We start from the raw sequence: 14,909 nt of genomic DNA, 5'->3' as shown, positions 1-14,909 counted from the left end.
TCCATATGAAAATACTGAGGTTGGATCCTTCCCCTGAACCATATACAAAAACTGTCTTGAATGAGTTAAATATAGGAAGAAAGATTATGACATTGATCTCAGCAATGTTTTGTTGCATGTAATATCAAATACATGAGCAAAAAATTTAAAAGCACAGAAAAGTGGGACTACGTTAATCTCTCCACATCAAATATGCAGTAAGAGTCCCACCTAAGCAGCAGAAAAGCCAAAATATATACATATATTTGACAGAAGATAACATCCAGAACAACTCCAAAAAACAAAAAACAAAAAGTTACATGACTAATAGAGAGGAGATGAAAATGTTTCTCCAAAGAGGAAATACACAAACAATTATTGAAAAAAAGTTCTAATCTTTAGAAAAATGTAAAGAAAAACCACAATGAGGTATTACTGTGCATTAATTAGGATGGCCAATATCAAGCAAACAAAAAATAATATATATTGTTAACAATGTAGAGAAATTGAAATCCTTGTACACTGTTGGTGGAAAAAACATGATGCAGCCACATGAAAAATGTGTAGAGGTTCCCCCAAAAATTAAAAATCAAGTTATTGTATGACCCAGTAATTCCACTTCTGAGCATCTACTTAAAGTGTGCAACGTATACCTGAAAGAAGTATTTGCACATCCATGTCTACTGCAGTAATATTCACTGTTTCATTCTTGCACTGCTATAAAAAAATTCCTGAGACTTAGTAATTTATTTTTAAAAAGAGGTTTAATTGGCTTATGGTTCTGCAGGCTGTACAGCAAGCATAGCAGCTTCTGCTTTAGGGGAGGCCTTGAAAAGCTTCCAGTCATAGCAGAAAGGGCCAGTGAGTCATCTCACATGGTGGGAGCAGGAGCAAGAGAGCACAAGAGGGAAGGTGCCACATGCTTTTGAAAAATGAGATCTCAGGAGAAGTCACTCACTATGGCAAAGACAGTACCAAAGGGGCTGGTGCTAAACTATTCACGAGAAGCCAACCCTATGATCCAATCACCTCCCACCAGGCCCACCTCCAACACTAGGGAATACAATTTGACATGAGATTTGAATGGGGACACAGATCCAAACCATATAATTTACAAAAGCCAAAAAGTGAAAAAACTCAAACACCTTCAATAGATGAATGATTTAAAAAGATGTGGCTTATACATACAATGAAATATTCTTTAGCCTCAAATGAAAATATCTCGTCAGTTGCTACAATAAGGATAAATCTTAAAGCCATTATTTTAAGTGAAATAAGACACCAACAGAGTAACAGTGTATGATTCCACATATACAAGATATTTTAAATAGTAAACTCCTGGAAAACGGAAGTAGAAAGGTGCTTGCCTACGGTTAGGGTTGTGAAACCTCAGTGGTGCCAAAGATCAAAAAGGGTTATTTGGGAAAAGCAGGCCCTCACCCAGGTGGCCAACTCAAGGGTCCACAGACATGGCTACAGACAAGGGAATGGGGCACCAAGCTTGGTCTTACTGAAGATTATGAAGCAGTTCTGCAACCTCTTTCAAACTCCTTCAGTTATAATCCAAAAGTGGTCCTTCCTGTCAAGAGACCTGCAGGGAAACACACCCAGTCATGGCCCTGGAGGCAGGCCTGCAGGTCTTGGCCTCAGCTGTGGTCCCTGAAGCAGCCCTGTGACTCAGTTCTAGTGCTCACAGCCACAGTCCATGGCCAGTTGTACACACCCAGACCCACACAGAGACTTGTGAAAACTTTTCCCAGGTAGTTAGTAGAAGCCAATCCCATTCATACACATGGCATTTCGCCCATCATATGCAGACAAACTTCAAAACCCTACCCTACTGCCTGCCATATAGATTAATGTCCCCAAGGATATTTAATCTTTCCATGGTCCAGAAAGAATCCATGACTGTCCAAATCTCTGGTAATACAACCATCAAAGGCAGACCCCATATCACTCAAAACGGATGTTTTGTTTTGTATCACTTAATGTTCAAAATAGGTTCTTGAAAACTGCATCTTTAAATGAAACAATGCTGCTATATGCCATTCAAACAACAGACTCAGCAGCACCCTCGTGACCCAGCTACGACCTTTCTTCTTAGCAACCTCAGAGATAATCTCATCAGCCTGGGGACCCAATAAAAGGAGATCTTTACTTGCCAAAGACAGTTTATAGAAACTGTAAGAGTTGTTAGAGTCTTCAAATGTACAGACATGGGGCTGTTTCAGGGACCAAAGCTGAGACCAAGATCTGCAAGCATGCCTCCAGGGCCACAGCTTGTACCTTAACATATTACCGAAAGTTTTGTATCAGAACAATTAGACAAGGAAAGTAACAAAGCTTTCCAGCTTGGAATAAAAGTAAAAATGTTACTGTTTGTAGATAATATGATCATGCATATATACAAAACCCTAGAGTAAAACAACAAAAACTGAACTAATAAATGCATTCATTAAGGTATCAGGATACATAATCAACATAAAAATACTTGTGGGGTTTTTTGTTTGTTTGTTTGAGATAGGGTCTCACTCTGTTGCCTGGGCTTATCTCAAACTCCTGTGCTCAAGTGATCCACCTTCCTTGGCCTCTAACCTCTGAAAGTGTGCAGGGATTACAGAAATGAAGCACTGCACCTGACCCTACAAACAAATATCTGTTGCATTTCCATATAGTAACAACAAACTTTCCAAAAAAAAAGAAAAAGTTTCTAATTGCAATAGTATAAAAATAAGGAACTTAATCAAAATAAATGTAAAGGGCCAGAGCACAGTGCCTCACACCTGTAATCCCAGCACATTGGGATGCCAAGGTGGGGAGAACACTTGAGACCAGGAGTTCTAGACCAGCCTGGCCAGCACGGCAAAACCCCATCTCCACTAAAAATACAAAAAAATTAGCCAGGCGTGATGGCGCGTGCCTGTAATCCCAGCTACTCGGGAGGCTGAGGCAGGAGAATCCCTTGAACCTGAGAGGCAGGGGTTGCAGCGAGCTAACGCCACTGCACTCCAGCCTGGGTGACACAGCGAGAATCCATCTCAAAAAATAAGTAAATACATAAAATAAATTTAAAAAGTAAAGGATGAGATAAAAACGTATACACTAATACAGTTAAGTTATTGACGACAGAAATTGAAGTAGGTACAAATAAATGAAATGAAAATATATTCCATTAGGATAACTAATATTGTCAAGGAAGTGACCTGTAGATTCAATGTGATCCCTGTCAAAATTTTAGTGGCATTTTTCACAGTAATATAAAACACAATTGTAAAATGTAAGTGTAATCTTAAATAACTTAAAATACCCTGAGCAATCTTGAGAAAGAACAAAGCTGGGGGCATGATACTTTCTAATTTCAAACTTTACTTAAAGGTCACAGTAATCAAAAGAGTATGGTATGTGCATAAAAACAGATACAAACACCAATGCAACACAACAGGGAGCCCAGAAACACATCCATGCATACAAGGTCAACTAACCTTTGACAAGGCCACCAAAAATATACAATGCAGAAAGTATAGTCTTGTCAATACATGGTACCAAAAAAATTGGATATCCACAAGCAAAAGAATAAAATTAGATTATACCATAAATAAAATTTTCTTATACCACACCCCAAAATTAACTCAAAATAAAAGACTTAAATGCAAGACATGAAAGCGTAAAACTGGCCGGGCGCAGTGGCTCACGCCTGTAATCCCAGCACTTTGGGAAGCCGAGGCGGGCGGATCATGAGGTCAGGAGATCGAGACCATCCTGGCTAACATGGTGAAACCCCCGTCTCTACTAAAAATACAAAAAAAATTAGCCGGGCATGATGGCGGGCGCCTGTAGTGCCAGCTACTCGGGAGGCTGAGGCAGGAGAATGGCGTGAACCCAGGGAGGCGGAGCTTGCAGTGAGCCGAGATCGCGCCACTGCACTCCAGCCTGGGCGACAGAGTGAGATTCTGCCTCATTAAAAAAAAACCAAAAAACAAAAAAACGTAAAACTCCTGAATAAAACATATGGAAAAACCTTGTTGATACTGGTCTTGGCAATTTGGTATGTCATCAAAAGCACAGCAACAGAAGAAAATACAAAAGAGTGGGACTGCATCAAAGTGAACAGCTTCTGTACAGTAAAGGAAAAAAATGACTTTTAAAAAAATCCTACAAAATAGAAAAACATTTGCAAGCCATATATCTGATAGTTAATACCCAAAATGTGTAAGAAATTTCTGCAATTCAAAGCAAAACAAAAATGATGATAACCTATTCAAAAATAGGCAAAAGGTTAGTTGTTTTGTTTTTCCCACAAAGAAGACATACATACAAGGGAAATCCTGTATGCCATTAGTGAGATATAAATTGATAAAGTCATCATAAATATCAGTAAAAAATAAAAATGGAAGTATGAATACCACCTCTGGGTATACTACCAAATGAAATAAAATTGGTACCTCAAAGAAGTATCTTCAGCCCCATGTTCATTTTAGTTTTGTTTAAAATAGTCAAAAACATTTATATATACACACACAGTAGAACACTATTCAGCCATAAAAGAGAACGAAATCTAGCCATTTACAACATTGATAGACCTTGAAGACATTACGCTAAGTGAAATAAGCCAAACACAAAGAAACTGCATGTTCTCAGTTAGATGGGGGGGAATCTAAACATGTAAACTCATAGGAACAGAGAATAGAATGGTGGTTGTTAGTGCCTGAGGGTGGGAATATGAGGAGATGCTGTTTAAAGAGTACAAATTTTTGCCGGGCACGGTGGCTCAAGCCTGTAATCCCAGCACTTTGGGAGGCCGAGACGGGCGGATCACGAGGTCAGGAGATCGAGACCATCCTGGCTAACACAGTGAAACCCCGTCTCTACTAAAAAATACAAAAAACTAGCCGGGCGAGGTGGCGGGCGCCTGTAGTCCCAGCTACTCCGGAGGCTGAGGCAGGGGAATGGTGTGAACCCGGGAGGCAGAGCTTGCAGTGAGCTGAGATCCGGCCACTGCACTCCCTCTGTCTCAAAAAAAAAAAAAAAAAAAAAAGAGTACAAATTTTTAGTTATAAGTTGAGTAAGTCTGAGAAAGCTAATGCACATTAGCATTAGATTAGCAAAACACCATTGTCTTTATAGTAATACTGTAATGTATGCTTATAATTTGCTACAACAGTAGACCTTAAGTATTCTTATGACCAAAAAAATGGTTATCTATGTGAGGTAACAGATGTGTTCATCAACTTGACAATATTTTGTTTCAAAATGTATATGCATATCAAATCATTACATTGTACAAATTAAATATATAGTTATACAATTTTACCAGAAAAATCCAAATCACACAAACCCAGATATATCTAAGTCCTCATTTAGTGTTCAAAATAGGTTCTTGAAAACTGCATCTTTAAATGAAACAATGTTGCTATATGCCATTTAAACATAACTTGTTTTTATCAATTAAACTCTGGTAAAATTAGTTTTCTTAAACAATATGTTGCTTTACTTAGCTTCCAAGAACCTATCAACAATGTTAAGTGAGAATTTCCTATACACATATATGACTTATATAGGTATGTGTATGTGTGTGACACATAGTTCTATACATAGATGGATTATAGTTCAATGACAGAATCCCAGTAGGCTTCCTACTAAATAACACAAAATTATAAGATAATAGTTTATTAAGAAATAAGGTAACAAATGAGAGCTTAACATACACTTAGGAATGTTCTAAGCTGGTTAATGACATAGTACATTTAAGAAATCTAGAAGTTGGGCTGGGCTCACGCCTGTAATTCTAGCACTTTGGAAGGCGGAGGTGGGCGGATCACTTGAGGTCAGGAGTTCAAAACCAGCCTGGCCAACATGGTGAAACCCCGTGGCAGGCACCCGTAATCCCAGTTACTCGGGAGACTGAAGCAGAAGAATCGTTTGAACCCAGGAGGTGGAGGTTGCAGGGTGGCGGAGGTTGCACTGAGCCGAGGTCATGTCACTGCACTCCAGCCTTGGTGACAGAGCAAGACTCCGTCTCAAAAAAAAAAAAAAAAAAAGAAAAATCTAGAAGGTGAGTAGATACTTTAAACCAATGGTATCCAATCCTTTGAGTGTGAGGACTTTTTGCGGTATCACAAAAATTATTCACAAACCTATTTCTTGTTTCTTAGCTCATCAGCTATCATTATTGTTTGTGTATTTTATAATTTTAAGTGTGGCCCAAGACAAATCTTCTTCCAAAGTGGCCCAGGGAAGCCAAGAGTTTGAAAACCTGTGCTTTAAACTATATTATAATTTGAAAATTTGAATATATAGAGTTTAAATCACAAATTTCAGTTTATACTAAATAACATTTTGAAGTAAAATAACATTTTTTTCATGTTTGAAAAAATGCTTATTGTTCTGATAAACTTTTGAGTAAGAGTTTTTGTAGAATTACATTTGCAACTTCTACAGGATTAAAAATCACTAAGTGGAAAAGATGCAACATCTGTCCTTCGTGTTCCTGGGATTTCTAAACCAAATCCCATTATGTCCACTACTCACCTTACATATTTTAGGCCTGATGCAAAAATAATATTTGAAAAAATACTTTAACATAGAGGTCCTCAATAATACAAATACTCCTATGTCTCTAAAAGCAATGGAACAGCAGTCAGATCATGCAGCCCCTTACAAGCGATAAAGTGGACACTGGCTCTCCCTGTAAACTTGAATGGAGATCACTGAAGAAAAAAAGGAAATTCTTAGAAGATTTAAGAGCATGGGACAGAAGATGACTCTATTTGTGAATAAGAGAAAAAATGCAGCCTTCTCAGAAATTATTTTCATTGGCACAGTTTCCCAAACTACATTTGAAGGCCTGGCTTCCTTCCTGACCTTTTGCCTCCTTGCCTGTGTCCTCTCCTTCATTCACTCTCACCTACCTGGGGGTTTGGCTGCTGTCTCATGTATCTTCAAGTTGTAGGGCTCTTTTATTTGCTCCAGACAGGTGACCAGGTCTGGGTTGGAGATCATAAAACCTGTTTTATTAAAAAAAAAAAATTAACATGACTATTGCTGGGGATACTCCAATGACCAATCTATTACTATGCTAAGTAGAATAAAGAAATTTAACCCAAAAATTGTTTCCTGACAGAATCTTTAGAATACTTAAATATTTTAAATCTGCGGGTTCTAAGTTCCACTACCCAGTACTACTGAATCAAAAATAAGTGGTGCAAATTGGATTTTAAGATGTGGAAAACAGTATTTTACATCACTGAATTTCTAGAATTACTACTATCCTAGAGTGAAGAACACAAATTAGTTCAAGAAAAGAGAAGGTTTATGCAATGATGAAACATCCTAAAGATTTTTTTTTACACCAGCAAATTCCCAATTTTTTTCTTGTAGAAAGGAACTGAAAATTAATTAATGCAAAGCAGAAGCTCCCAAGAGACATTCTACAAAGAAAGAAAATGAAACTCTGAGAAAGTACTAGGAATTACGTATTAAAAGTTATCCATACCCAGGGAGACCAGGTTTCTATAGTTCTCCAACATCACGTCTCTATATAAATTCTGCTGGGCAGGATCCAGGCATTTCCACTCTTCAGGGGAGAATTCTATGGCCACATCCCTGAATGTTAAGAGTTCCTGAAAACACATATTTATCATGTGACAGTTCTTAATTTGACCATAAGTGAAATAAGAGAACTAGTTGTGACTTATGGGACTGACTGGAATTATCTGATAAAATGACTTTTAACACAGTAATGTTATCTAAAGTATTCTATAACTCTGAGGAAAAAGGAGGGCATGCCAGCAATTTTTGTTGCTGCAGTAGAAATATAGGCTACACTCACCTGTCCCTACAAAAACCAAGCAAAGCAGGTCCTATGACCTCCTGGAACAAAAGGTGAACTCATGTCTCGTTAAAGTATCTGGAAGCCCTCATGCTTGACCCTGGCCTCGCTGTTAATGTCACACAAGAAACTTAACAGGATCTGTAGGGAGGGAACAGGTGACTGTTTCTCTTCAAACTGCCATGTGATTCTACTGGAAGACTGGGCTGAGGGTCACTTAGTTAAACATTGCCTCTCAAGCTTCAATGTGCATATAAATTTGGTATTCTAGGCCTTACTGTAAGTAACACAATTCTGCAGGTTTGAAAAGGGTCCACAAATTAGCTTTTTACAGCAAGTCTCCCGTTAATGCTGATGCTCCTCCCCCTAGATCCATTACAGTACCACTCAGCTAGAGAAAGCAGACACAGCAGAGTCCCTTACCCCAACACCCTTATCACAATACAAATACTTTTCATCTGAAGACAAGACCAGCAATCATCATCCTGAAAGATGGCATTCTCTGCAAGCCCTTTAAAGGTTACAGAGGCTGGAGATGGTTGCAATGTCTGAGTAAGTCTGCATTTGAAAAACAGCACATCCACATGCATTAATGTGATATTTATGGAGCACGTACTATGTGCTCAGGAGTATGTAACAGAGCACTGTGCTGGGAAGCTCATATTATGTGTGCTAATTCTCATAGCATCCTGGGAGGTGGGTACAAAGTGTGTAATACTTCCCAGGATTTAAATGCAGGGTCCCAGCATTTTCTGTTTTTTCTTGTTTTCCTATCGGTGATTTTTTAAAAATGCATAGAATAATAGCTCAATGTAGATAAAGGGGACAGACATAGAAGAAAGTTTTAAGTACAATTCAGGAATTTTTTATTTTTGTGTTTGTAGTTACTATGAGACTTGTGAAAAATCCACTGAAACTGCAAAGATGGAGAACAGGTTGCTGGATGGGATGTCTCTAGAAATACTGGTTTTAATTTTTTGTAAAATAATTTAAGGCCCCAAAGTACATTGCTTTTCCCCACTTATCTGCTTTTGGGTTTCAGGAAATTGGGAGCACCAGCTCTGGAGAGAGTATGAATAGCTACCCCAAACTCTCATCTTCTCTAAGCAGTTCTGTGAGGCATTGCAGTGTGGGGTCAGACCTGGACAAGGTTCAGTAGATGGTGGATCTGGGCAGAGTTGGGACAGAAAATAGGTCCTAGGCTTCTGCTTTCTAGGCCACTAAGTAGTTTCAGTTTTGTCTTTTCTAAGCCCATCCAAGAGAAATTTGATTCCCAGAGTTTGTGTAATTTTTATCTATTTTGCCACTTCCCCATCTGTAACATACAATAAAAAGGAATTTAACCAAAACCCTTTTGTTTTTCCTGACCAATTATATTTGAAGCTAAATATTTATTCTTAGCAAGGCAAACACAATACAAATAATGACTTCTCTTTTGTCCATAAACAGCCCTGCAGGTGGTGGCATCAAAACTCACCAAACAATAAAAGGGAAGTAACCCAAATAAAGCTTAAGTCTCCTGTACAGTTTTCATCTTTGTACTGAATACATGACACTGAATTTAATCATTTATTCATGTGCTCTAGAATGCAAGTTCCTTGATGGTAGGGACCATGACTATTTCATCTCTTTTCCTAATGACCATATGAAACACTGACCCCAGTCTGCACAGGACATCCTCAAATGTCTCAAATACTCACTGACGCTGCTGAGAGTGTCCCCAGTGACCCTAGGCTGATGCCCCCATAGTGATCCAGGCAGGAGAGACTCAGGCTGACTTTGCGGGGTGCAAACAGAAAATGGAACTGCCCTGATGGAGCTGCAGATCCTGGATCCGGATGTGATATCCCCTGTCCCTGATCAGCTAACTCAGGCAGGGGAAGGACAAAAGTACTCTAGTAACACAGGGAGGCACAGTTGGGATTATGGCTCTGGATATTTAGTGGCCTTGACTTCCCACTGCTAAGGTGCTTGTTTACATTTATAGATTCTGTCACAGCATTGTGTTCACACCAGAAGCCTCTTACACAGCTGTAGCAGGTCACTGGACAAGATCCAGAAAACTCAAAGGGCTCCACTCTGAAAGTGGGGCTTAAGATGTCTATGTTGACCTCTCATGATGCAGAAAACACCTTCTATGACTTTCCTGTATCTCTTCAACCCACAGTCTGGCCCTGTCTTGTGACTCTTAGGCAGAGGCCAGCTTTTGCGTGCAGATTCTAGGTGAGATCAATGTGTGCTGCATTCTTGAGTTACAGGAAGCAGAGTAAAATCAGAGGAAAGACCTTCTCATGAAGCCTCCTTCAACACATTCTAAAGAATATTTTGAGCTAAAAGGAAAAAATTGGGGTAACATAAGTACAGAGTTTGAGCCAAAGCTTGAAGACTGCAATCCTGGAGTATAAAGTTGCCCTGAATATACACTCCAATTAGAAGCAGTTACAAGCATATTTTTAAAGGCAAAAAGGAAGCCAGAGCAGACTGATAGAAAGGTGTCAGATATTCTTATTGGTTTATAGAAGTAACATTGGTTAGTGATTGGTCATATACATAGTTAAGCTATAGGATATAGGTTATAGTGTCCAGCGTGGCATTATTAGGTTAATTTACAGACACTTGTGGCAATAGCAAGCAATTTCAAAAGACAAATAGTTCAAGGAGGGGAACGGTATGTGACTGTGGTCTCTTTTTAACACATCTCTGGGTCTGATACATTTAAAAACTTATATTTCTCAGATAAAAGTTCTTTTATCAAATTCCAGGACATAAATTCAGAATCTAGAACTGCACATTTAGGTCTTGGAGGGCTGGTGAGCCATGCACATTTGTGGGCATTTGGGGAAGGGGAGGTGGGAGGGAGAATTTCTCAGGTTTAATCGATGCGTATGTGTGATTCTGGTTAGGTTTATGGGCCCCAAATCTCTGAAATCAGTGTCAGAATGGAAGATGCCAGGAGCACTGAAGGAGGTGAAATAACTGATTACTGTCCTGAAAAGTTATTTTTGTAGAAATTTAGCCTAACTGCTCTAGAAAGGACTGTAGATCCCAAGAGAGAGACCATTCTGTTTGCAGATTTGGGAAACACTTTGCCGCACAATTTTAGGTTGTGACTGGAATCTTAAGAAAGACTGTTTTCTGAAGTGAAGACTGCTGGACATTTTGTGTACAACATCTGGTAATTCTGGACAGTGTGTGGAAAACATAACTAAAAGCTAAAACATCTGCAATCCTAAAAAAGTCTCCACAATAACAGAACCGCAAGAAAAAGTTTTGTTGTATAATTAAATCAAAATGTGATGTGCATCACAATCTAAGAGAATGCAAACACAGAAAGTCACTATAATTAAATCTCAAGTAGAAGCCTTGAAAGCACCATTTGTTATACACAATTTATTATAATTTCACCTTGTAATCTGAGAGGTCATCTGGGTTTTCTAATTTTTTCTAATAATTAAAGAAAAAAACATCCACATCTTCATGACAGGATGTAGATTTGCAATGTGGCTAGGTACCTGCTGAAGGCAGCCTCCTAGTCTCCTACAGAAACTGTGAAATAGGGTGTATGTTCTTGCTATTTACATTTCAAAGCAATAGTTCCCAGGTCCCAGATGAAGGCAATTTGGAGCCAAAAAAGACAAATGACCTATTTAACTGATAAAAAATGACTTACACATATTTCAAAGAAGAAGAGAAAATATTTAAATATAAAAGTTCTCAAACTAAATGCTTTAAGAAAAGGGAGAAGAGCAAAAATTCTTCCCTCATTCTAAAGAGAAAGCATTAAGCCTTTTCTAATTTGTGTTTGCTCCTACAACATCCAGGCCTAAAGACCTTGTCTTGAACTCACTAACGTCTGAATTCTCATAGGCACCTGAGGGATGGACACCGTAGAGAATTTGTGGGGAAGGAAAAAGCAGAAGAGAGAAAGCAGCTATCAAGAGCCATGGGTGGCAGCAGGGCAGGACTGACTAAAGCACTGGTTTGTACTACAGGTACAGGCTGAGGCAGGGCTATGCTCTGATTCCTGTATCTATAAAGACAGAAGACATTAGGATCAGGCGGTCCAGAAGGCTGGGTGGGTGAAGGAAGCAAGTTCCTGCTACAGATTCAGTATCTGCGGTTGAGATGAGCCAGGAGACTTCTGGGCACTGCGTGTGTTTTTGGCAGAAAACGCTAGGAGCAAAGCAGCCATGGGCACAACTCCTGAGGGTGGAACCCTGTACTGGAAGGAGTGTGGCAATGCGAATACCGGTGGGCGCGCTCAGGAGTGGGTTAGCATTGGGTGGGGGCTGGCAGCAGGGTGAAGGGAAGGGATGTTTCTCAAAACTCCTTTCCTCTGAGTTCTCAGTCCCCTCTCCCCAGGAGGAGACCAGCAGGACCGCGCAAGTGCAAAATCCAGTCGCGCCTCCCGCAGACACTAGGCATCTTCCTCCAGCCCAGGCTCAGCCATGTCTTTCTTCTGACAGAAAACTTGCGGAGTTTCCTCAACACCAGCCAATGCTTCAACCCCAACGGGGTGTCCAGCAACTCACTAACGACCCCACCCAGAGTCAGCGCAGACCCACAAGCTCAGCGCTCTTCCCGCAGCTGCCCCCCTGCAGACGCCAGTCCCTGCCTCTGGACACCTGTCTTCATTTCTGAACGTCTGCAACAAACCAGGGGCGCCCACAACCTCCTCAAGTTCCATAATGTGGCAGAACCACTCACAGAACTCAGCGAAGCGCTGTGCACACGCCACCAGCCTATTCTAAAAGATGCCACTCAGGAACAGCCACGCGGAGGAGGCGCTCAGGGCAAGGGGACCGGTGGGAAAGTTGGGGCGGGCGGGTGAATGGCTTCCCTTCCTCACACACCTCACAAAGGCCTTTCCTTCAAGACCCGCTGGCCCAAACCGCGAGCCACGGGGGCGCTGTCCCGTTAATGAGTCCTGCTTGCTCACATGAACTCTGTTTTGACGGGGCCTCGATCTCATTCGGAACCGGGTAAAGAAGGGACAGGACCCCGGACCACAGCTCCTCCCACGCGGTGCCCGCGCAGGCCGCGCCGGCGTCTTCCCGGAGAGCTCCTCACTCCACAGCCCGGGGAAGGTGCGGGGCTGCCGGCGCAGAGCTGAACGAGGAGGGCTGCAGGCTGGGCAGAGCCGCCGTGCGGGGACAGACAGGAGCCCGGGACCCTCACCGGAGGGGATTGAGGACCGAGGGCTGAGCGGCGGCAGCGGGGACTCCGTTCACAGACTCGGTCCCGCCGCCGCCATTTCCCGCCGCTGCCGATGAGGCCCCCCCAGCCTCGGGACGCCCTGCCCCGCACACTCACCATTTCCCCACTTCAGGGGATCCGGGAGTCTTAGCTACAAATCATCCAATACCCGCTGGTGACAGAGCGACGGGAGGCTGGGGCTGCTGCTGAATCCCCGAGGCCTCCCGGAGCCGAGGACGCAGACAGCTGAAGCCCTAACCCAAGCCCTGGCAGGAACCAGAGGAAAAGGCCGCGCCACATCCCGGAAGCCACCGCCTCCTCTCTGGCTGCGCGCCTGATTGGGCAGTTCTCACTCCGACACTCTGATTGGATAATACTCCAATCCCCGCCCTCGGGCCATGAGTAACAGAATTCGCGACCACACACTCCACTGATGAGGCAAGAGTGACAACCTGGGGCCTCCAGGCCCTTTCAGGCAGGGCTTTCTCTCCGGGCTTGACCTGAAGCAGCCCAGGGGTCTCTTTTTAACCTTGTGTGTAAGGTTATGTCCACTTATAAAATACACGCACGCACGGACACACAGACGTACACACACGCGCGCACACGTAGATACGGACGCGCACACATGCATGCACAGGCACACACTTTTTCACAAGTGGAAGCAATATAATGACAATTATTTTAATATTTTTAGATTTCATAACCCTTCTGGCCGCTAGTCTTTTGAGTAGGACACCTGATTTAAGAGGGAAGCAATCCTCTAAAATATAAAATGTTAGCTATTTGTGAATTTTCTGTTTTTTATTAGCCACGTCAAAAATAATGTTTAGAGTGAAATTGTTGGTAATAATTTTTAATCCATTGTATCCAAAATATTGTATTAATATGTGATCAATATACAATTAGAAATAAAGTATATTTCTGATCTAATTCTTCTAAACTCACGGTGTATTTTATGTTTGCAGCACATTTTACTTCAAACCAGTCACATTCCAGGTGCCCAGTAGCTACATATGGCAGGTGGCTGCCACATTGAGCGCAGCTATGAGGGCCTCTCTTTCCTCAGGGAAGTGAGGGCCTGAACACTTCTTTTCTGCTGGAAGTAACGCACCAGCCTCTCTACCAACTTTTCTCAGGCTCAAGGGTGGGTGGGACAGTGCCCCCAGAGAGATCTGGTGCTGCAAGCTGAGAGCATCCACGTGAAGACCACGGTTTCCCAGTTACCGTTTGGTGGAGATGTGATGGTCTCCTCGATTGAGCCAGGTCGGGACTCTTGTGCCACGACCGAAAAGAATGAAGCACACGGGTGCCAGAGAGTGAGTAAGGCAAAGTAGGATTTATTAAGCAAAAGCAAAGTTCTCAGAAGCAAGAGGGGACCTGAAAGCAGGTTGCCAGAAATGAGGCTGAGGTCTAGGTCTTTTATGTGGCAAGAACAAGTATGTCTTCTGTGGGTTCTGCCCAAATGGGATGGGTAAAGTTCCCCACTAAGGGTGTTGCATCTGCGGATGCTTGGGATTGGCCACAGTGACTCCATTTTGGTTGTTACCCATGAGTGCCTAAGTGAAACTTACAGGGGGGGAGCTAAAACCACAATGCTAATGTCATGTTAATGACCTTATAATGAGCTGGGTCAAGTTAAAGACACTTAGGTTGGTTTATTGCACCTGTTCCTAAGTTGGGACAGTCCCTTTGGAGCAACATCCTGGCCTTAGAGGAAGTTCTTAACCACATTTCTTCCCGCTAACTACAGGGGTGGTGCAGGTGCGGTCCTACAGGTGTTTTCCTTCTCCCCAGACCCTCTGTCTCTACCTGCCTAACCAGCCTCCGACCACCTCCTCTATCAAAGGTTCCTCTTCCTTTCAAATACCAGACAGTAAACAAAGAATGTTGGGGCCACAGGAGGAGA

General features: G+C 41.9%; 2 protein-coding genes across 5 annotated transcripts in view; one reads left to right on the top strand and one right to left on the bottom strand.

The window, feature by feature from the left end:
* LOC119622947 (uncharacterized) overlaps positions 1–13,585 on the bottom strand; it is a 48,657-nt gene extending 35,072 nt beyond the window's left edge. The window contains exons 1-3 of one of the 4 annotated variants that reach the window (XM_073014031.1): positions 13,121–13,577; positions 7,472–7,598; positions 6,888–6,983 (exon numbers count right to left, since the gene is read on the bottom strand). In XM_073014031.1, the coding sequence (XP_072870132.1) occupies positions 6,888–6,983; positions 7,472–7,598; positions 13,121–13,123 (226 nt within the window). In that variant the 5' untranslated portion in view covers positions 13,124–13,577. Of the gene's footprint in view, positions 1–6,887; positions 6,984–7,471; positions 7,599–13,120 lie in introns of all 4 variants that reach the window. The other 3 variants (XM_073014030.1, XM_073014033.1, XM_073014032.1) reach the window with 3 other exon arrangements.
* LOC119618167 (tubulin beta-8 chain-like) overlaps positions 1–14,909 on the top strand; it is an 81,424-nt gene that overhangs the window by 52,262 nt on the left and 14,253 nt on the right. The window lies entirely within an intron of this gene.

The sequence above is a fragment of the Chlorocebus sabaeus genome, unplaced genomic scaffold (assembly GCF_047675955.1).
Source record: "Chlorocebus sabaeus isolate Y175 unplaced genomic scaffold, mChlSab1.0.hap1 unalloc_scaffold_159, whole genome shotgun sequence".
In the NCBI taxonomy this organism is placed as follows: Eukaryota; Metazoa; Chordata; class Mammalia; order Primates; family Cercopithecidae; genus Chlorocebus; species Chlorocebus sabaeus.
The sequence above is the reverse complement of the archived record's forward strand: the minus strand, read 5'-3'. Positions and strand labels throughout refer to the sequence as shown.